This window comes from Melanaphis sacchari, unplaced genomic scaffold (genome assembly GCF_002803265.2).
Source record: "Melanaphis sacchari strain LSU unplaced genomic scaffold, SCAv2.0 Contig37_pilon_pilon, whole genome shotgun sequence".
Lineage (NCBI taxonomy): Eukaryota > Metazoa > Arthropoda > Insecta > Hemiptera > Aphididae > Melanaphis > Melanaphis sacchari.
In genome coordinates, this window is record NW_020271239.1 from 11,124 (window position 1) to 34,583 (window position 23,460).

The following is a 23,460-nucleotide window of genomic DNA, read 5'->3' on the forward strand; positions in this document are numbered from 1 at the left end:
TATTGTATTATCTATATCTGAGTTTGCATAAGGCAATCAAAATATTTTTAAAACACAATGCTTTAACATTATAATTTTTAAGTTCATGGTACATATATTCATTACTTGTATATTTTGATTTATTAATTTAAAATTTTAATAGACTATTTTTAAATATAGATACAGATACTTATTTTGAAAAGTATTTATGATACAATTTTGAATACTCAGTAAAGAAAGTATTTGAGTAGGTATCTGCAAGCACAAGCACTTAAAACAATATTTATTAATATTTTAACATTTTTATAAGCAATTTTTTTTACCCATTCTAATGGTTCAACAAAATGATTAAGTTTTTTTAGTCTATAATTGTTTATTGATACTATTTGTTTTTAATTTTATAAAGCAGTATGTATATAGGAACTTATTAATGTGATTGTACAATGTCACGTTGTTCTCGTTTAATGTAATCACTAATCATACACCTCTCACTGTACAGAACTACATCAGTATTGAATTTTATTTCTTTATACTTACTAGGTTTATACAAAAAATACGATTCTAGGATTTGTGCTTAACATTATGTTACAAGAAACGCCAGGTTGATCACATCTAGTGCTTACATAAAGTGTAATATTTTTTCAACACACATTCGGTAGAATAGTTTATTACTAGTAGGTAGGTATATGATTTAGCCACTGCCCATATCCGTCCGCCTACGTCACGGCGTTTTGTTGCCGCGAGAACCTCACAAGATATAGTTTCGATGGACACTGAGTGTTCTTAGGTGCATGACGATATGGCGTATACCGTGATATTTCATTGGTAGATACCTACGACTACCACTCTTGAGGCGTAGACAAAAAAAAAAAAAAAATAATTAACCACATAGTATTATATAAAATAATACTACGTACGCAGCGAAAGTCCGAGAATTACTACCGCTGTAGTTATAAATGCTTTTTATTTTTTAAAAGTTATCAAAATTATATTCTGTCTATCCAAAATAAAATACATTAAATCACACGATATTTTGTATTTTACTTTTAACCAACCATTTCTTAAACCAATTATTAGCCACGCCCCGGCAATAATGACCTAACCCCCCTTTTCTCCTTTAAATACACGGCTTACACAATTTTATTACAATATGCATAATAACATATGTACCTATATATATTTAATGTATACAGTGATGGAAATTCATGTGGTGACAGCTGAATCGGTTCGACGAACTCACGATATCGGTCCCCTCTACTGTATTCATCGTACAAAAAGCCACACACACACAAACGTGAGTTCACACCTCGCGGAGCCGGCGGCGCTATTTTTCCGGAAGTCGGATCTCTCGGACACAATAGTCGCGCGCACTTCCGGATTCGTGTATGGACGGTGGCTCAAGGACAGTGGATATTCACCCGTGGAGATCCCGGGCGTCCGCACAGTTCACAACGTCCGCCGATCTTTTAGCTCCACGCCGTCGATTCGGTCGGTTGTGTTTATCAGTCGTTCGATATTCGACCCATCCACCATACGTCGCGTGTCTCCCGAGAGCTGTTAAGTACGTCGTGTTTTGTTATTTATTTTCGCAGACATCAACAGTACATCGAACGTTTTCTGTCAATTTCGATAGTTGATTTTTTTACTATCATATTTTATTCAATTATCCACGCGCACATTACTCTTACTAGCGTGGACCGCAGTCAAACACTTGTTGTTCGTAGTGTCGGACACTCGGAACATGTGCTAGCACTTTTCAATTTGTGATTTACGCGAAAATGACATCAACAAATTGTTTAACAAATATGGTTCAAGCTATCACGGTTCTCACTGTTTTAAAAATGCTGACAAACGGTATGTTGTAATGTTATAATATGTGTTTACTTATTTATTATACGATAATTATTATTGGTACTATTAAATACAGGTACCTGTATCTATGAATATATTTGTGCATACGCCATAGGTATTATAAGTTTATAGAAATTAATACGTTTTAATACAATAATATAATTATAAAAGCTACATTATTTAGTATTTATATAAGCTGCACGTGATAAAAGATGAACTGGGTTTTATTGAATAATATAAGACGTATAAAAACGGACATAATTTTAAATAAATCAGTTTTTTTGCTTGTTATGTACAATTTAATAGCTAATCATAATAAGATTTTCGGATAATTTTGTAATATGGTCAAAAATTTGTTAACTCAAAATATTTTTTACAAGTCTGGTTTCATTCTCTCCTCAGCACACCACCAAAAGTATCCATCGCAATTTAGCGAAATATATGCGCTGGCTCTGAGGGGCTGTAGCTATTCGTTAACAATAGTAATTAGTCCTTCCGGTCGGCGCAGTCACAGTGGTTGCGCACATAATGCAAACTCAGGGTCCAATGGCCCTGTAATTAAATTACCAAACGATCCGTAGAATTCGAATAGAACAAAAAAAACGTTCAATATCGTATTCATATACTTATTACATAATGTTATGGCTTTTATAGGCATGAGTACTGAGATTTTTAATCATTGTAATTATTTATCTATGATTTTACAATGATCGACGCGTTTGAGTGAAAGATTTGACGGGATGACGCGTACCACCACATCTGTAGATTATTTTTAAATACATATAATTTTCCATTTTTACGCATGCCAATACGATTTTCTACCGGGCTAGTTACGAATACAAGTTTAGCGAACCGGTAACAAAAAAAAAAAGAAAAAGATGCAATTAGGGATGTAACTAAGGTCCTTGACACAAATACATATAAATAAATTAATTACCACTCGGACTTTGGTTATTATTTTTGTTATAATTGCATCATTTTTATTGAATACTTATTAGATATTTTGATTTACAATATAATGAACCACAAAAACAGTTTTTAAAATTTTTAAAAAAATAGTATTTTTAGCTGTTAATTTGATTACAAACAGTAATAATTGTGTTTAATATTTTATGACTTTATATTATAACATGTGAATTTGTAATACCTATGAATATATAAATACATTTGTATTGAAAAAACTTTTTTTTTATCAGGGTTTTGAATTTATCACATATTTTCCAAAGTATTATAAATTATAACTATTAAACCTAATAGTTTATAACCATGATTTAAAAATTATTTGTTTATCATATGTTGAAAATATTATTTCGACTTTTGTTTGAAATAATAATACTTTGTTTTGTATCTAGTTTTTATTTTTCGTTATTAATTTAGTATAAAGAGGTTTTATTTAAATTACATTAACTAACATTGAATTATTAAATTAAACTCAGAGTATTTAAGATATTTGAGTTTAGTTCTAACTAATAATCTTAGTGTTGTTTTAATCTTTTTTCATCTATATAAGGGCACAAGTATTAAAAATAATAATTTGTTCACACTTTAATGTAACGTAGGCAAAAATAAAATTTTTTTCTAATACATTATAACTTTTTTATAATTAAAGCCAAGCTTTGTAAAACCAGCAAGGTTAGGTATAATATTATAAAATTTATAATTATATCTATGGCTTATACAAATTAACTAATCATTAATTATTCGATTCTTTTTTTTTTGGTTATCTTTAAAGACTTTTATTGAAAACTTTTATGATTAAATTACAGTTATGTCTTGGATAAGTAAGTTTTGTATGTATAACCTTAATTTCAAAGTTTATAGTTGGATTTTTATTCATTTACGAAAAACATCAGTTAATAATTAAATCCTTAACTACACACGTTGGTGCACTTTTTACATCCAATTTTCCATTTATCTTCTTCTATTTTGATTCTTAATTGTTTTCAGTTTTTCTTCTAATCTAACTTTTTTGTTTGATATGTATAATAGTTAGAAATTCATTTCAGTCGTCTTTAGATTTTTGTAGTAGCATAAGCAAGCTCTGTATTAAATTATTTTTCTGTTGGTGAACGAAACACGGCATGTGTGTAAAACTTTTATCAATAAAAATATAAAAATGGGAACGTTTATTTTCTTCTTTTATATATTGTTATGATTAAACTTGAAAAAAAATTAAATTGCAATTTGCTTCAAGTTTTTTTAACAAGTAAATAAAGGAAATTGTATGTTCAGTACTATATTGATTTCTATGTAAATCAAATAATGTATAAAATACACTATACATGTAATTAATGAAAAAAAGAATAGTGCATATAGTTATTAAGGATTAACTATTATGCAGTAAAAGAAGTACGATAATTAATTTATTAAAATGCCACATATTTAGTTAAAGGTATAAAAAAAAGTTAGATGATCTTTATTTTTTAATCACTCCGATTAGGTGAAAAATTCATTATTATACGATTTGATGTGCAGTGGTATACCGAGGTATATTATTTTTTAAGTTCAATTTAGTATATCACTCCAGTATCCAGTCAGGTTTTTGGATATAAATTCTAAACGCAGATATTAAATTTAATGGAATTATATAAAATATTTCCACTTTCATACTTGTATCCTAGGCATATTTTAGACTTGAATTCGATAATCTATTTAACTAGTCGATCTCAAAACCAAAATGTGACACATAATGATATATGAAAGACAAATTTGGGATGCCACTATAGAAATAGGCATGAGAGTGGGTCTAAAAAGGTTAGACACAAGATATAAATTATTAAATTACAAAAAGTATGTAGTAGTTTTATAAAAAAACTCGAATAAATCGATCTACTGTATAATAGGTTTTAGGTGTATTTCATCTTGAGTAAGAAACTGTTATTAGTGCATTAAATTTTGATTCAATAACTAATTTTTATGGCAAATGAATAACGATTCCTAACATTCTATTACCCTATATTTCTAAGGATATCTAATTCATAGTATATTATTTTATACTGCTAAAAGTAATTATTTTTTTAAATAAATATACTAGCTAGATCAAATAAAATGGTGCAAAAAATAAATAGCATAATATATTTTGTTTTATTGACATAATACTTAACATTAAATTGGTATTAATTTATACATAATTATTTTAATATTATTTTATTTAATATTACTAATTGTTAATAACTTATTAAGTGTTAATATGTAATATAATTGAATATTTTTAAGATGTCCATGTGTATAGTTAATGAATATATATGTTATTTATATGTGATGGCTTTAAGTTTTCAAGTCTTTAGGAATAATATTATTTCAATTAAAAGTTTAATTTTACTATACATTTTATAACATTATATTTAAAAAAATTGTATAAACGAATTTTTTTGAAATTTAATGGTTATTGTAATTTTTGAAAGAGAAACCTTAATACACTTATTTTTAAAATGAAGTTATTCAAATTGAAAATGTTATAAATGTTTAATTACAAAATAGCTTAAGTTTTAGTGATTTTGAGGCATTATAGAAAAATTTTAACTTTAAATGCTTATGAAATATGAATATAACTTAATGTTAAACTTTTTTTTTAAATTTCAGTAGGAAAAATTTACGAGAAACTTGGTAGTAATTTTTTAAACTTTTTTGCTCACAAACAAAAATGTGATCACACGAATTCATAAAGCACCTAATAAAGTAGAGAATTTTAAAATTTTATAAAGAATAAAAATATTTGGAAAATTATATCTTGTTTAGAAAATAGCAAATGTCAAAATATAAATATTTGATGAATAATTCATGTCTGCCTATTTACTGTTGTAAAAAAATTAATATTGGACAAAGTTAATTTATGACGATTTACGAATATTCGTTCGTTATTTATTTTCTTATCATCTATTATTGACAACGTTGGCTTACAATATCTGAATTATTTAAATTTTGAGTCCCGTATTCCCACGTATTACAATATGAGATGTGTACATAATATTCCAACTTTGCGAACGTTTCATGGCCGCCGAGAGTTCGTATAGATCGTTACGATAACACCCCGCGGTTCGTTGCACTCTTTTGTTGGATAGATTCGAACGCCACAAGTTATTGCATGAGTGATTTGCAATAGAAAATAAGTGTTAAAGGACCAAATTATTATAATAAGCTTCACATATTATAACTGGTACAGTACGTGTATTATCTGTGTACGTAATTGTATATGTTTACGAATGTATTGTGTCAATGAAATGCGAGTTTTTATAGAAGTTCGTTTGAATCAATATTAAGTTTAAATTTGTTGAGATATTGATAATGAATAAAAATCCATGTTATACCTATTTATGAAGTCATCGAACGAGATATGAACGTTCGTAATACCAATTTCTTATTATTGAGTGTAATAACGCGTTTTACTGTTTATCGAAAATATCATAACCTCATATCCGTCAAATCAATTCACCGGAAACGAGAACATTATGCACATGTTTATTATAATATTTTACTTATATACAATGTCAGCAGTTTAGATTTTTGATGATGATAGGCGATTCGTTACAAGCATCTGATATATGATAAAATAACAAAAAAATAATTGTAATAATTTGTAAAACGTATTTAGTCTGAAAGGGATTGTGTTGCAGACGATATTTCAATACAAAAAATATAAAAGTATATTTAGTATTTTATACGATTGATTTTGATAAGATATTGCCAAGTTTTTATAACTAATTAAACAATAGGGTGATATTTTCAATTTAATTTTGTAATATTAAAATTATTTCAATGATAAAGTATAGTGATAATAACTATTTAATATGACGGCAAAGAAGTTAAATAGTTTTAAAAATCGAATTAAACTAATAGTCGATAAAGTAAATAATATGTGTAAGATAATAATTTACAAAAACGCATTTAAAAAAAAGATCTACGTATTTTTTGATAGCAGATATATTTAATATTATAAAATATCATTGGTAAAATACATAATATAGTAATAATTTATAAAATTAATATTTTATAAATACAAACCACATAGTTTTTGCTATAGGTTCACTTTTTAGTATATTAATAATGTTAAATATTAGAATATTTTTGTATACTAAAATCAAAATTAAAAAAAAAAAAAAAAAAAAAAACTATTTTATTTAAAAAAATAAAGGGCAGCCATGGGTCCTGTACATATTATAGTGTGTAATAATAAGCACAGTGTTAAAATGATAATAAATGATCAATGTTGTTTTTATTTTGTATTGTATCAATTTATGTAGATTTGGCAATATTTCGGATTAAAATCTGTCCACAATCATTTTATTATCATTGTGCTTTTGTCGTATCTTCGAAATTTTCTCTGCGACGAGAATTACTTACAATTGTCCTTACTTAATCTCAAATTCTGTTCAATTGTCTTTAACAGTAGTTGTTACCAGTCGCGAAATTTGATCTCTGCACCCAATACACGATTAGATTATTATTGTGAGTTGTGACACATTGTGAATAACCGGATTAACACACGGTTATGGTGAACTTTTGTGCACAATAACGGATTTTGGGTATTGTACTTTTTTACCAACGATAATGGGCCTGCCAAACTGTGTCAAATAACAATCGAACGTTGACTGGTGGTCTGCAGGAAGTTACGGTGAGTTTTCCTTGTTTCCGGTCCTGTTACCGCTGGGTTTACCAACCTCTGCACGCAGACATTTCCCCTCGTCTCCACTATTGACCTAGCCCAAACATTTAAATCTAGTATAATAATAATAATTTTATATTAAAAAAATTATAAATCTTTATTTTTATAAAGTTATAACGATAATATTTAATAATGCATTAATCGCAATATTATTATAAATTATGCCTTGAATAATATTAACAATGTAGTTTTATGCGTATCACTTTTGCCTATTCGATACGCCGTCTTAAAACTAAAATTATTGTAAATATTGTTAGTTAACTAACATAAATTTTTGGGTAATAAATTTCTTGAGCTATCTATAATCATCAAAAAGTATTAAAGAAGAATATTATGAATATTGTTTTAAAGTGTATAATATAATAAAAACGTTATAATTTATTTTATATTTTTATTTTTGTTAACATGTTTGATGTTTATAAAATGATAAACAGAGAAAAAATGTTTGTTAGCTCTCTGTTGTCATTTATGTTGCATATTATATAGCTAATTATTATTTTATTATAATACAAATTGATCAACAATTATCGGTTTGTTGATAATTTAATAATAATTATGTTTATTAAAATAAAAGCAAAAATGTTCAAAACGTAAAAATTTAAATATAGTTAAAATTCAGATATAATATAATATTTTTTAATGATATTTTTGATAACTTAAATTTGATGATGATGATAGCTTAAGCATATTTTCATTTCAGTGTATTCTATTGCATTATTTACAGTTTCAGTAAGTAATAATTACAATCGCGATATCGCATTAGTTTAATTGATAAATTGTACTTGACATAAATTAATAACCCCTACTCATTAAAACCCACACCATAACTGAAACGTATGATTTGCATTTATTTATCTTTTCATAGTATTGAAATTTTGTCGTGGATGGAAAGGACACATACAAAACCATAACTAGTTCGTGTCACACTCTCACACTACGACAATGAAAATTATTTACTGTTTTTCGTTTGATATATTATTATAGTATAATTTTAGCTCTTACACAGGCATCTACTCGTACATATTACCTTTATAGGTTCCTATATCATTAATGTTCATAAAGTTTTAATTTTCTGTCGAGTGATTATTTAATTTTTCATCGTTATAAACGATAACTATAGATAATTGTTTATCAAAATTTGATTTAATTTCAACACAGTACTATATTTATGCAGATCTGATCTAATATTCACACATTGTGCAACCATGATAATAAAAACGAAACAGACACATTACGTGTTGTACGTAGTGAGTCTCGTGGTGTTTTCAACTGCATATTCCACAGGTACAATAATATGACTGCTGTACAAACGCGCGATTTCTTTTTTTTATTATTTAATATTGGGGCATACATTAAGTCATATTTTTATAAATTAAAACGGTTCTAAAATGTAACTGGCAGTAATGTAATATACTTGATAATTCATTATTTTTCAGCACAAACAACGTGCAATCAAGGAATCGGCCGAATTGTTTACGAAAGACTACCAGACCAACAGTTACAAGGATTTGACGATGACGTGGTGAGTATATATATTATTAGCCTATTACCTACGCCAATTACGAGGGTATGATGTAAAAAATATTCCGCTTTAGTTTTTACTGATAATCTATTTTCAGGAAATTCAGTTTTCATAATATTCGCTAGTATGCAGATTTTTAAAATCCAATAATGTTAATAAAATAACATATAAAAATAAAAAATATATTTTATTTGTTTTTAAAACTCACGTATAGTATTATAGCATTAATTACTGACTTGGTACGAAGTTTCCATTAATATCATGTAAAATATAAATTAATTGAGATTATATTTCCATTCTTGACCTGAAATTTTTCTATTAAATTTGTCTTAATTTGTATATACAATTATAAATTATAAATAATTATAAACGTACAATTTATTTTTAAAATAATATCATGTACAATGTACATATATACATATATATAAATAAAAAAACCAAATATGTAATAAACTGGTAACTATTACAATATTTTATATCAAAGTTTTTTTATTGAAAGCTATTATTCATACTACTTATCTACCTATCGATTTTTCAGAGCCTTTAATCTATAAAAATTAAGTTAAATTTAGTTTATAAAAGTTATCCATACATTTTTAAATACATTTATATTTTATTGAGTTTTTTATTATTAAAATAACTAATTTATAATGCCAACTTTAAAAAACCTATATCATTATGTATATGATTTAGAAGTGTTATACAATACAATAATACATTTAGAATTATTTACAACTAGTAAGTATTATTTATCAAAAAAGAAAAAAAAGTGTATATATTATCTAAAATAATGATTTACATTTTAAGGGTTGGTACATAGCTCTAATTTCAATCTCACATGGTTCTTGTACTTGCAAAAATTACTCGTGGATACCGTGGTCAAAGGCTCTTAAAAATAAATTTATATTATTATTAGATGTTTTTTATAATTTTGTTATTAAAATCATATGATGATTTTTAAATATTCATGTAATATGAAAATTATTAAAAAAATAAAACAAACATTTATGTCCTTTTATTGATTAAATAATGCAAGTCAATAACTAATGATTTCATAGGGACTCTGCTTCCCCCTTCTTTACCTTAATAAAATGACTATAATATTGACCCAAATAGTGTAAGGGTGTGACTATTTTAAGTTCTACCTCATATACATTGTCGACGTCGTAAATTCATAATAGAATGTTGTACAGGTACGCGATACAGCTCCGCCATTCCGGGTACTGGAAAAGTGCCAAGAACTGTGTTTGCGCGATCGCACGGCCACCAACAATCTTGTGCGAACGTGCACGTCATTTGACTTCCAGCCGGGCAGTAGGATCGCGTCGTTTAGTGGCACGGTCGAGTACGAAGAGTCCACGTGCTATTTGACTAGGGAACAGGCGCACCCCGAAGGCATTGGTGTTCTGGTGCTGGTTCCCAACAGCGTGCACTATACTGAAGTCTGTCTGTCGTGTAAGTACTCAAACGCACAGTGTGATATTATGTTTTTTTTTAACGCTAAGTCCTGTTTTAAGTGTAACTTTAAGCCATGAACGCTAAAGCCACATTAAAACATATAATTGATCACTTGAGAAATTATAATATTTATTTAATAATGTTACGGCTTAACTAAATTTTTTCATTTAGATAAAAATAGCATAATGCTTTAATCTATCTGTACAGTATTAAATAAATAATAACAAATACAAATAAGTATATAGGAACTGTAGTCAGATGATTGTTTGTTAATTAAAGAAAAAATTATGAGCAAGCCTTAGTTAACCGATAAAAGGATAATCAGTTAAATTGTTAAAGGGAGATAGAGAAATATGAATAGGAGCAGTATTTCTAGTTTGACTTATAGCGGTTTTGAAGCTCTAATTTCAGTTAGTAGAGAATTGGAGTCAATGTAATTAGAAAAGAGTTTGGAAAGAAATTTAAATTAAATAATTGACTAATAAATTGTTGCCTATTGTTAAAACTATATATCAATCTAATATTTAATGTAAAGATAAGATAGATAATCGTTTAATACAAATTTTAGGTTTAATGGGTTTCTATTTTTAAACCCCATAATGATTATCATTTGTTTTAAGATCGACAATAATGTCATAAATATATATTTTTACTGGAATGAAATGTGTAATGTGAATAGGATTGTTTTCAGAGTTAATTAATTGCTTTATTAAAAATGTTGTTTGTGAAAAGAAAATGTTTGCTTATTTTTAATAGATCAATTTTTAAAGATACAGAAAAGTTAGCTGCATAAAAATGTAAAAGTTATTTTTGTTTGTCAATACCTTCTAAATAGTGAAAAGTAAAAGGAAAAAAAAAATTGATTTTGATTAAAAATCCAATTCTATATTGTCAAACTATTTGAATCAAAACTAAATAATGTCTCCGAGGATAAATAAAATTAAAATAATAATTTCTATACCCGTATTTATTTTATGATATTAACTTGACGTGTATAATATATTTTTTTACGTTTCAACGGTTGTGGTCAGTTTTTATACTATGCTTTAAGGAATTATTGAAAAATAAAAATGAAGTAACCTTTTCAAAAGTGCTTTTCACATTAAATACCCGATGTTCTAACTTTCTAAAGGTGGTTCAATAAGTCGTTTGGGCCTAATTAAAGATACTCATATTAAATAACCATTAAAAGTCTTCACATGAAAAGATAGCAAAAATACTTTATAGCACTAATATCGTATTGTACACTATTCACTAAAAATCTTAACTTATTATTTAATCTTGTTATAATCACGAATCGTTATATTTTTTAACTTGAATTTTATTCTCTCATAACTTATAATTAGTCACATTCAGAAATTAAAGTAATAATAAAACTACGCCGCATAACCGCATAACTAGGTAGGTACATCGTACATGGCCCATTATTGTTTGATAGAAATACAAACAGTAAAATAAGCTACCATTGATCGCGAATTTCCGTTTTGTAAATGTAATTAAAGTATTCTTTGTTACTTTTTTTTCAATCGGATCAATTTAAACGCCTAGACACTACAATTAACGATGTAAGAAAAGACAGTATGCAAATTTTATACTTTTTGTTTTCTATTTACAGATCTAGTAGTATCTTTTAGTTACTAAAAATTCTTGGTATAGCGTATCCGTCGTCATCGAAAATTTCTTTCTATAGTTATAATATGATAATAGAAAAAATAATAAAATAACAGTGGATTTAGGTACATGTAGTACTTAAGTTGTTTTGTATAATATTTATGGTATTAATAAAAATAAATATCGATATTTATAACAAGATAAGCCATTGGAATTTGACAACACGAAGATTTTATATAAGAATTAGGGTTTTTATCTAAACGCCTATATTATATCATAGAGCTCGAAGACAAAAAGACATATTAAATTTGTTTCAAGTCCTTTCGTTTTTAAGTCGTCAAATTTCCACTAGTAATAAGAAAATATTGAATTTTCGAAAATATGAATATTATCTATTTCACTTGTTGTTTGTATCTGCCATTAATAATTAATTTAGTGTACAATTTTATACTCTACGCGCATAGTATGATCAAGGTTCTTATATGAACAGTGGAGGACGATGTTACGTATAGCTATAAATTTATAATGTACAAAATAATTGTCACTTCTCCCGATTAATTAGACACGCCCATGCGTAGTGGGTAATTTAAAAAATAGTCGATAGATATTGTATAACAGTTTACCTATTGCCAATGATTGATTCTATATACGTTATGTATAACACTTATAGATAATAAGTACATAGGTATATATATTATATTTATTATTACATCATTAGCTTCGTTTTTTTTTTTTTTGATTCGTATAAAGTCTTAGCTGTACAATTTTGTTGTTATATAATTTGGCAATAACTATTAATAAGTGTTAGCCCCTTTTTACACTTTAATTTTTTTCAAAAAAAAAAGAAAAAAATAGAAATAAAAATGTTTGAATAATTGTATAAAACGATAATATATTATGATTTTAATGCCCTGAATATTGAAATATTCTAATTAGTAATAATAGATGGACGTTAAAACATTTAAATAATGTTATAAATTTTTTTTATTTTATAACAATTTCTTATTTGTGCTGTACATATTTAAAAAAATATGTATTTACATTTTTTTTTTTTGTTATTGTTATTTTCTTGTTCGAAACTATATTATTTAATACCTATACATTTAATCAACTGAAAGTATTGATATTTAATTATATTTTAAACTTGATTATAAATATGGTATAAAATACATTATCATTTAAATTTTTACTGTAGAATAACATTAATTTTAAACTTATTTCAAAAAACATTATTATTAATATAATAATTATAGAGTACATTTTGAAATTAAAATATATTTAACATTTACAAAATATCGGTGCAATTACCGCAAATTATAAAACTATACATTTAAAATATTTTGCCGTAAATTATAATATTTCAAAATTCTAATATTGTGTGGTGTTTAATTGACAAATAAAATAGATAATTAGAAATACACGGAAATCTTTTTAGAACATAAGTAAAAATTAAAATAAAATATTAAAATACTGTGAACGAGTATTTTATTTGGTCGTTTAGTTTTTTCATAATATACTGATATAACTTATAATATAGTTTACCTACTATGTTCAATTTAATCTATATACAATATAAATATAGTATATTTTTTACTTATAAATATAAAATAACTAGATCTGATTGCAGAGGCGATTTAAAATTTATTTGTATATACCTACATATAATAAAATAAACAATATTAAAAGTTTTCCAACAGAATTATATAAACATAATTATATTATTATGAACACATAAATAATTTACGTGTTATTTATATATTAAAATATGTATTTGGATCCTCTGATATTCCATTGTATTCTAGAAGTTCAATTTTTATTTTTTATTTCGACCTCGATTGACGTATAAATTTTCTTTGTTCTGGACAATAATAATCACCCCCGGTCAAACACACTATGTGCAACCAACCATAATGTTGCGTTATGTGATCGACATGAGGTTAATGACCTCATGAGATACAGATCGCGATTTAAATTACTGGGAAGTATAATTTAGATTATTATTTTCAAATACATGTAAAGTTTTTTTTTTTTACTGACATAATTATTATGATTAATAATTAGATAATTTGAATTGAATAAAATTATTGCCTAAAAATACATTTAAAAAGTATGTAAATAACAAATAAGAATATAGCTGCTTATAAAAATTTTAAAATTTCACTAAACCCACTACATAAAATTATAGTTGTTATAAATTGTGATGTTGTTTTCTTGTTTCACAACAAAAATAATGAATAAAAGAGTTTGATGGCATTTAGTAGAGCAATTCTACTCTAAATTTTTATTTTACACTAGTTATACAAACTAAAATTGACAAAAATTCATACACATTTTGAATTTACTTTGAACCATTCAATGATAAGTTAAATTTATTTTTATAATATTATCGTATTGATTATTTTTTTTCAATATAAAAAAAAAATATTATTTTTTAAATAGTCTCTTCACTTTTTAATCGTTAAATAGGTATCTATACTTTGCAGTAGAATAAGATAAAATTGAAAAAAAAATTGTAAGAATATTAGTTTTTTAGTTATATACAATATACATCTATAGTCAATCTATAGTCAAAATTGTATATATTATTTTAATTGCTTTTATATTTTTGAACAACTATATTATATTTTTTAAGAAAATGTATTATAAACTTTTTTGCAATAATTTGAATATAGCTTAAATTATTTTTGTATATGTAGTCATCGCATATTCATGTTCAGTTTAATTTTTCGTAATTAGTCAAATAATTTCATGGTTAGAAGAATTTAGATTTATAAGTTGTATTTTATTTCCATTATTTTATTTATACCTATAACTTATTTATCATATTTCTAGTAAATTAAAACTATCCATCAATCAATTTTTTATGAAACATTAGGTCAGTATAGCACTGTTATTTTTATTATTATTATTTATTTTTTGGTAAACTCTAGGATTTTGTATAACTTTTACAGGTGTTTTCAATTTTTTATTTAATTTTTATATTTTTATGCCTTAATGCATTGTTTTATATAAATATAATATCTAATATTAGCGAAGATAATATCTTAAATGTATAAATAATATGTAATATACACATAGATAATGAAAAACCAACAATTATTGTGCTCAGAATCGAAGATTTTTTGTATGCAACAATCATTAAAACTAGTAGTCAAAGAATGAGATTTGAATTAATTATACGTAATGTTTTTTGTTTTTTTGGGTTTATTTTTAGCTTTGGTGTTACACCTCTCACTTAAAATTAGAAATGTAAACAGGAAAAAAAATTAATTTTTTATTATTTTTATAAAACTTAATATTAGTAAATCATACTTATAAGTTATAGCTTTAAACTTATAAGCTATTTTATAAATATTTTAATTTAAAAAAAAAAATCCTAATAGATAAATATAAAGTGAAAATATTTAATATCTTAAATTAATATACACAGGTTTATACAAATTTTTATTAGTCATTAAATCTTGAGCTTAATATTGATTAACTATATGATTTAACAAATATAACGAAATGTTTTAAAATTTAAAACCTATTTAAATTTGTGTTCTTTTTATTTTAATGGGATTGAAGATTTCTATATTAATTTTACAAACGTTCTTGGAAAGACTCATCAACATTATTAAAATAAATTCTAAATAACTATATCAGCACTTTGTTAAATGAGATTTAATTTTTTTTAGTTAGATGTTATTAATTTTAACATAAAATGATTTACTATATATCTTATAGAGTAAATATAAAAATGTACCCACCTATTAAATTTTAAATAAACTAAAAAGATATGTAATATTATAGATAAATTAATATACAATACAAATGTTTAAGAACCATAAATCATAACATGGAGTAATATTACATATTTATTTACATTGTAAATTAATTGTACATTTATACTATATTTATTAACTGTCAGTGAATTTACCATAAAATGGCTATAATAGTGTTAGGCAAATAAATTGTTTATTTCATGTAAATTGTTTATAAACATCAAGATAAATATATCACACTAACTTAATATTATAAATATCTCGCATCTAATTCAAAATAAAATCAAAACATAAATAATTAATTAAGTATCTATCTACTATTAATTATTAGGTTAAGTTATATGTTATAACTAATAGTAGTAATAAAATTTAAGTATACAACATTTAACAAACTCAACATTTCGCTATTTCACACAATTGTAGTCCCTTGATAGAGCAATTAAGTTAATGTTATGCCTTTTATTTACAGCAAGTAGAATTGAAAGAGAATGTCCGAATAGGCATTATGTTTTCGAAAGACATACCAGGAAGAAACTTAAGTTACCATCTAGCGAATACAAGGAAATGATAGCAGCCAATCGGACAGATTGCGAAGATAAGTGTTTAAATGAATTTACGTTTGTTTGCCGATCGGCTACTTATGACTCAGCTTCAAAGACTTGTTGGCTAAGCCGGTTCACCAGGAGATCACATCCGGAATTACTAGAAGAAGATCCTAGTTCTGATTATTTAGAAAACACATGCCTCAATGGTAATAAGTGATTTTTTTTAACAAATATGATTTTAACTATAATATTTGTTTTAATATTATTTATTAAACCATAATATAACGAATTTTGTATAATTACAGTTGAAAGACGTTGTGATGGACCGGTTATATTTGTAAAAGAAGAAAATAAGCGTTTGGGTGGACCTTTTGAAGTGGATATATTCGCTAATCTATCGCTGATCGAATGTCAAGCACAATGTTTACGAGCTGAAAAGTGAAAAAATAAATATTTAATTACTTATTAAAATTAAAATTAAATATAACAATCGCATTTTTATTGTTCGTTTAGATACTTTTGTCGATCAGTGGAGTACGACGAACAAATTCGTCGATGCATTATATTTGAAGAAGATTCAATGTCACAGAAAGATGATCTAAGAGTGAGCAGTAGTCCAACACACGACTTATACGACCTAGTCTGTTTAGACAACCGTAAGTCTTTATAATTTGTTTAACACAATCCCCCCATTTTCATAATCTATCACCTACCCAATGTGTGTGCGCAAATCTCTAACGAAATATCAGGTGGTGATTTGCTTACAGCCAAGGGAAACGAGTTCTCGGACAACACGTTAACGTCACACCTTTTCGCTGATGGACGACGACCAGATACAGCGTTTCAACGGTACAGGAACAGCAGACTCGGTGGTGAATTTCATTCGGAAATTACTGGACGGTCATTGAGTGAATGTTTAGACGAATGTCTGAGACAAGTGAGCTTCCAATGCCGGTCGGCTGTCTACAGTGAACGTTTTAGAATTTGTAGACTTAGTCGTTTCAACCAAAGAGACGGACATCGTGTGATATACGACGCAGATTATGATTACTACGAAAACTTAATGAGTGAGCGCAACACATTTATAAACTCAAACATTAGTTGTTAAAATATTACTTAATTTGTATAAATATATTACTTACATTCAGAAATATTATAAGAAACTTCTTGAAAATAATTTAATTAATAAATAAATAAATTATAAATATCGACAACATATATTAGTATGCATACATTTTTACATAAAAAAAATGTATTTCTAGATGGAGGTGCTACTTCACCGCCATTTACAAGGCCTGATCCTTTAGGACAAGGATCAAATTTCCTTGGTAGTGGTAAACCACCTTATCCAACACCTGGGAAACCAATAGGTGAGTTTTAAAACAACAAACTAAAATAAAAAATCAAAATGAATAATAATGATTATTATAATAATAGGAGGTGGGTTTGGTGGCGTTTATGGAGGAGGTTCGTATCCTGGTTATTCCAGCACTGCAGGAAGTGGAATAGGTGGAGGAGGAGTAGTGAGTTCAAGTGTTGGACCTTATCCAAGTGAAGCACCTGGAGGATATTGGGGTCACGTTGGAGGTCATGGAGCGGACATACCTCCTTTTTTGGGACAAGGAGCTGGAGGAATAGGTGTCAATAACTATGGATTTGGATCTACACCAGCTGTTATTGGATCTTCAATACCACCCTATACACCTTCGGCTATACCAGGTGGATTACCACCAATTGGAGGACCACCTCTTGGACCTCCTTTAGGCATACCTTCTATGCCGGGATATTATGGCGGAGGCGTTGGCGGAATTGGCGGAAATGGAATCGATGCTAACAGACCGTTCAACATAAGATGTGATGACACCGATGGATTTAAACAAGTTATTTTCTAAAATATATTAAATTTATATTTAAATTGAATGTGTGTTAATATATTTTTTGATCTATAATAGATGGGCGTGCGAATGCGAATGGCAAGAGGATTAATCAAACGTTTTATTACTGCGCCTACATTATCACATTGTGAACGAGAATGTTCGATGGTCAGAGACTTTAACTGTCGATCATTCAATTACAGGTGTGTATAACGTGCTTTTTATTCAATTTAATAATTTCTATTGATCCGATAATACCTACTTGTTGAATGATTTCAATAATAAATAAATAAGTAAATAAATAAATAATAGTGATCTAAAATAATATAGGTAATTGAAAAACGATCAATTTCAATAAAATCGTTGAACCAAAAAATTCGATGTTAGAAATAGTTTAGTATTGAATTTTGTAAATGAATTCATTCTGTAAATGATTATTAATTTTTTATTACCATTCATAGAACCGCACCATACGGGACACAGAGAGAAAATTGCGAGTTAAGCGACCAGGAAACACGATTTGTCGATATGGGCAATCCAGCATTCTTTGAAAACGCCCCAGAATACGATTTTTATGAAAAGTCTGCAATGGGCAGTAGAAGCAGTCAAGAGTGTTTAGATGGTAAGTTTTTTCATTCATTTTTAATAAAAAAAAAATAAATAAATTGCCATCAAACCAAATTATGTTATTTGCGATATTTATTGGTTTCTTTATGGTTTATAGTGACTCAAGTATGCAGCGAAGACGGAATGGAATTTACGCTGCGTACGCCTGAAGGATTCTTAGGGAGAATATATACACATGGATATTACGACAGATGTTTCTACAGAGGAAATGGCGGAACTGCAAATGTTTTACGGATCAGTGGTGCACAGGGATATCCAGATTGTGGAACGCAACGGGTAATATCCTAATAAATTTATAATTACGCTTAGTTATACATAAACAAATTGCACCAAAACTATGTTAGCTAAAATAATACAAACACTAAAATAATATTATTACGGTTTTCTGTAGTGTAATCATAATACATATCAAGCATAATTTGTACAATGACAAATGACAACAGTCCGAAAAACGATTTATACTTAATTATAAACTATTTTGTATAACATTTTAACTTAAAAACTTATAATTTATAAGCATTCTATTAAATTCAATACAAAATATTACATTATATTATATGTACTTAATTAATTTCATTTAATATACAGATTTTGAAATTTTAATTTATAATAATTTATAATTTAAACTGTCGTAAAATTTATAATGTGACAATTGTACTTTCATGCAATTCTACTATTCACTTTATTATTTTAAAATCATTTTTTCAATAAAAAACTTACTTGGAACTCTTAAATGTTAACTTTAGTATGGAGACACAATGACCAATATAGTTGTGGTACAGTTCAGCGATTACGTGCAAACCAGCCGAGACAAGCGATACAATCTAACTTGTTTATTTCGAGGCCCAGGGGAGGCTGTCGTCACTTCGAGTTACATGACTGCAAAGTAAGTGGCATAATTTCATACACGACGAGCATCTGCATCGGATGTATACGTTGCATAAATGTTGCTTATTACTTGATTCCCACTTACAGTTCTGGAAGTCCGATTCCAATAGAATACTTACCGGCGGAAAACTCGCTGAGTTCGCGTGTGCGGCTGATGATACTATTCCAGGGCCGACCTACGCAAACTATAGCTGTGGGAGATCCGTTGACATTCCGGCTAGAAGCTCAGGATGGATACAACTATGCTAGTGACATATTCGCCACCAACGTCATCGCTAGAGATCCATACAGTGGTAGAAGTGTGCAATTGATAGATCGTTATGGGTAAGTCTTATGAATGGTTCTCTCTAGCCACTTGTACTTTAAATATTGGTTTTATTATTAGTGAAGATAATAATTCAATAAACACGAGATAAATTGTTTCTGATTTTTATTCTTAGATGTCCAGTGGATAACTTTGTATTCCCTGGGCTGGATAAGGCTCGAGAAGGTGATGGCCTGGAAGCGAGATTTAACGCTTTCAAAATTCCAGAATCTAATTTTTTGGTGTTTGAAGCGACTGTTAGAACATGTCGTGAAGGCTGTCAACCGGTAATAATATTAATAATATTTTAGTTATATTTTCGTCGACGTTATGATCATATTCACATATTATCATAAACTCTATAGGCGTATTGTACATTGCACGCTGGGAGAACGGAACCGTCATTGGGCAGACGTCGTAGAGACGTGAGCGCCATCGATACAAATAAAACGGCAATGGAAAAACCAAAAGAATCAACGGAAACAACACCAAGCGAAGAAGAGAAAGTGCGACAAGTCATAGAGGTACGTTTTAATACAAGCAGAAACCGTTATAAATGTATAACTATTATCTGTAACACTTTATACGCAATGGATCTGTTTTCCAGGTATACGAAAGTCGATACGACATGCCTTTGGAACAACTTTTGACGTCGGAACCGGCACCTCAGAGCGTTTGTTTGACGAGCAGAGAATATTATAGTATGGTATTTTCGCTGTTCATGTTTTTTGTACTCTTGATCACGGTATCTATGTCGGCCGGAATATACTACAAGTAAGCAAATTACACTGGTCTAGATAATAATTTTATAATCATTTGACCAATGCTTAACACGAAAATACATTTTATTTTTATTAAATTAATTTATTGAACTCAATTATTCTTGAAATCAAGACAAAATATTATTAGTCTTTTTTCGCGATTACTTATTAGAATCTATATACGTAATTATTATGTAAATATTATGTATTACGGTAACATATTTTAATATTTAAAAGCATGTTATAACAGCTTTTTTAAAAATTAAAATAAAATATTAACTTTGTAATTTTATAAAAAAAACCTTAGTAAAATATTATCCACATGCATCTTAATTAAAAAAAAAAAAAGTAGATTACGCTTAAATATCTGAAAACTTAGGTATGGTATTCGATCCCTCACTTAGGTGAAGCCTTGAATTTGACTAATGATTTCTCACAAATTCGGTATTAGTTGAAGTTTCTAAGTACAACTCACTAACATGTATCTATAATAGATATTTTTATTTCATACTAAGGCCGAAATTCTAGGATTGCAATTAATAATTGTTTTAACTGAACAATATGTGTACTGTGTTATATTATTGTTATATTTGACATTTATCACAGGCGTTATTGGCTGTTGACGACTAAAAATGAATTAGCAAACAACAGTTGTCTAGGAAGCACGGCCAACTGTAGCAGCGGATCAACGGGGAGGATGTCGTTTTCGGGGCGTAGCTTCTTCTCGAATATGTCATTTGGAAAACGCAAACCGTTCCTAAACATAAGGTTGGTACTTATTATATAGTTACTAATACTGTTTATTGATCGAAATTCGATCATAGAAACGGTTTTTTCTACTAAAATCTATACGTTTTAAAAGTTTTAATTATTGCATTTCTTATTGAACATATTTCGGTATCGGAGTATTTAGTTTTTGAATTATGTATATTATGATCATTTCGACATCTTATGTAAATTTGATTGAATAATAAATAGCAATAAAATATCAATTATTTTTACCATACAAATTGGTTAGAGATTTCTGTTTTTTTTTTTTTTTTTATGCGAAAACCTACTAATTAATATCTTTTTAATGATTTATCTATTTTTTTTCTATCGTGCATGGAAGCGTCATGATGCGTCAGGCAGAGTTAATGTTCCGACAAAAAAGTATTTGTGTCTATAATATATATATATAGAAATAGATGGAAAAATATTTATTTGTATCTTTGCCGGTTATAACGTTTGATATGGACGCAATTTTTTTGTCATGTGATAATACTGAATGTGCCGCTTGATAAAAAAGCACGGTAACTAACTTTTTTAGAAACAAAGCCAAATATTAACGAAAACATTTAAATGAGTTAATGTAATTTTTGACACGTTTTAAGATGTTGCATATTAAGATTATTACTCTGTAATATTTTTTAAACTGCAGCTGTACACATAATTGTGTAGTACACAAAATGTGTGTATATTTAGAAAAATTGCCAATTTGCGACTATCAAGTCATTTAAAATATTATTATTCTTCAGTTTATTAAATTGTATTTTTTGTTATTATTTTTATTCCAAAGAGCTCCGGTGGAATCGATGGAAACGGGATCTGCTAATCCGACGGCAATGGTGGTGGGTGGCGGAAGCGGTAACGGCCGTGGAAAAGGATTTGAGGACCCGAGCGAACCAATTTACACGGACCCGTCGCTTTTCGAGCGATCACGGAGCTTGCGCAGCATCGCATATTCGTCGGCCGGTCAAAACGTATTCAAAAATGAAGCCTTTTGTCACTGATACCGATTCCATTCATTTGATTTAAATAGATTAATGCCTACAAATTATTTACATATATATTATCATAATATGTTATGTTTTTATTCAATGCGTCCAAATCAGATCGTCTACGTCACAAATGTTATACCGGTAATGTGATGAGTATATACCTCCTATTCGACTTTCGTCGAACCTATATCAGAACAGTGAAATATGCGTACAAAAATATATCAAATATTACGATCATATAATAATAATATATTGTATTGTACTTCCTCGCCTATCTAATTGTAATCGAATGTAATTTGTGTGTGTGTGTGTGTGTCGATATTATATTTTATTATCTCTTAAGTTTAAAAATTAATCGCACACGTCGTTTTGCTACTAATACTTAAGTTTATTCATGCAATTTTTATTTTTAGATTTAGATTTTTTTCTCGGTAATAGGTTAGATATATATATATATATAGGTACACAGTTTGAATTAAATTTACGCTGTTCGTTATCACGTTTTTTTAGTTATTGTCTCCATTTTGAAATTGAAGTTTTTATTGTAATTGGATACATATAAAACTCCTTAATTTGAATGTCACGCGTTGAATAAAAATTTACTCTAAACACAATATTGAATTTAAACGATGATAGATTTAACGTCGTGTATCTATATATGTTTATTATAAATTTTTTTTTTTTTTACTTATTTGATAGTTTTCACAATCAATTATTTTTCGTATTATTTTAGTTTTGTTAAGATGGACGTCAAGAGTGCCTCAGTCAAAAGTATATCGTGTGTATACAATATATTTAAATTTGCTGATTGAAAAACTATATTTTACTATACGCAAACATTTTAACTATTTTCA

The 23,460-nt window shown here is 27.4% G+C and overlaps 1 protein-coding gene across 2 annotated transcripts; it reads left to right on the forward strand.

The window, feature by feature from the left end:
- The first annotated feature begins 1,420 nt into the window (after positions 1–1,420).
- Positions 1,421–23,053, forward strand: LOC112597126. 2 transcript variants are annotated; one of them, XM_025343053.1, is made up of 19 exons: positions 1,421–1,833; positions 8,929–9,014; positions 10,208–10,469; positions 16,317–16,598; positions 16,698–16,830; positions 16,906–17,048; positions 17,160–17,459; positions 17,655–17,762; positions 17,830–18,272; positions 18,345–18,469; positions 18,728–18,888; positions 18,991–19,169; positions 19,640–19,779; positions 19,869–20,105; positions 20,222–20,372; positions 20,451–20,609; positions 20,693–20,859; positions 21,453–21,614; positions 22,405–23,053. In XM_025343053.1, exons 1-19 carry the CDS (start codon positions 1,758–1,760, stop codon positions 22,616–22,618), a joined length of 3,528 nt encoding a protein of 1,175 aa, XP_025198838.1. In that variant the 5' UTR covers positions 1,421–1,757; the 3' UTR covers positions 22,619–23,053. The 2 variants fall into 2 exon arrangements, with proteins under 2 accessions (XP_025198838.1, XP_025198837.1); XM_025343052.1 differs by having other exon boundaries at positions 1,758–1,833; positions 17,142–17,459.
- Positions 23,054–23,460: the final 407 nt, after the last annotated feature.

What these genes read in the sequence shown, in the direction of transcription:
- LOC112597126 (XM_025343052.1), top strand. Translation starts at nt 1,758, where the DNA reads ATGACATCAACAAATTGTTTAACAAATATGGTTCAAGCTATCACGGTT. An exon ending in AAGGATTTGACGATGACGTG is followed by an intron (nt 9,015 to 10,207) that starts GTGAGTATATAT and finishes AATGTTGTACAG; the next exon opens with GTACGCGATACAGCTCCGCC. An exon ending in ACACCGATGGATTTAAACAA is followed by an intron (nt 18,273 to 18,344) that starts GTTATTTTCTAA and finishes GATCTATAATAG; the next exon opens with ATGGGCGTGCGAATGCGAAT.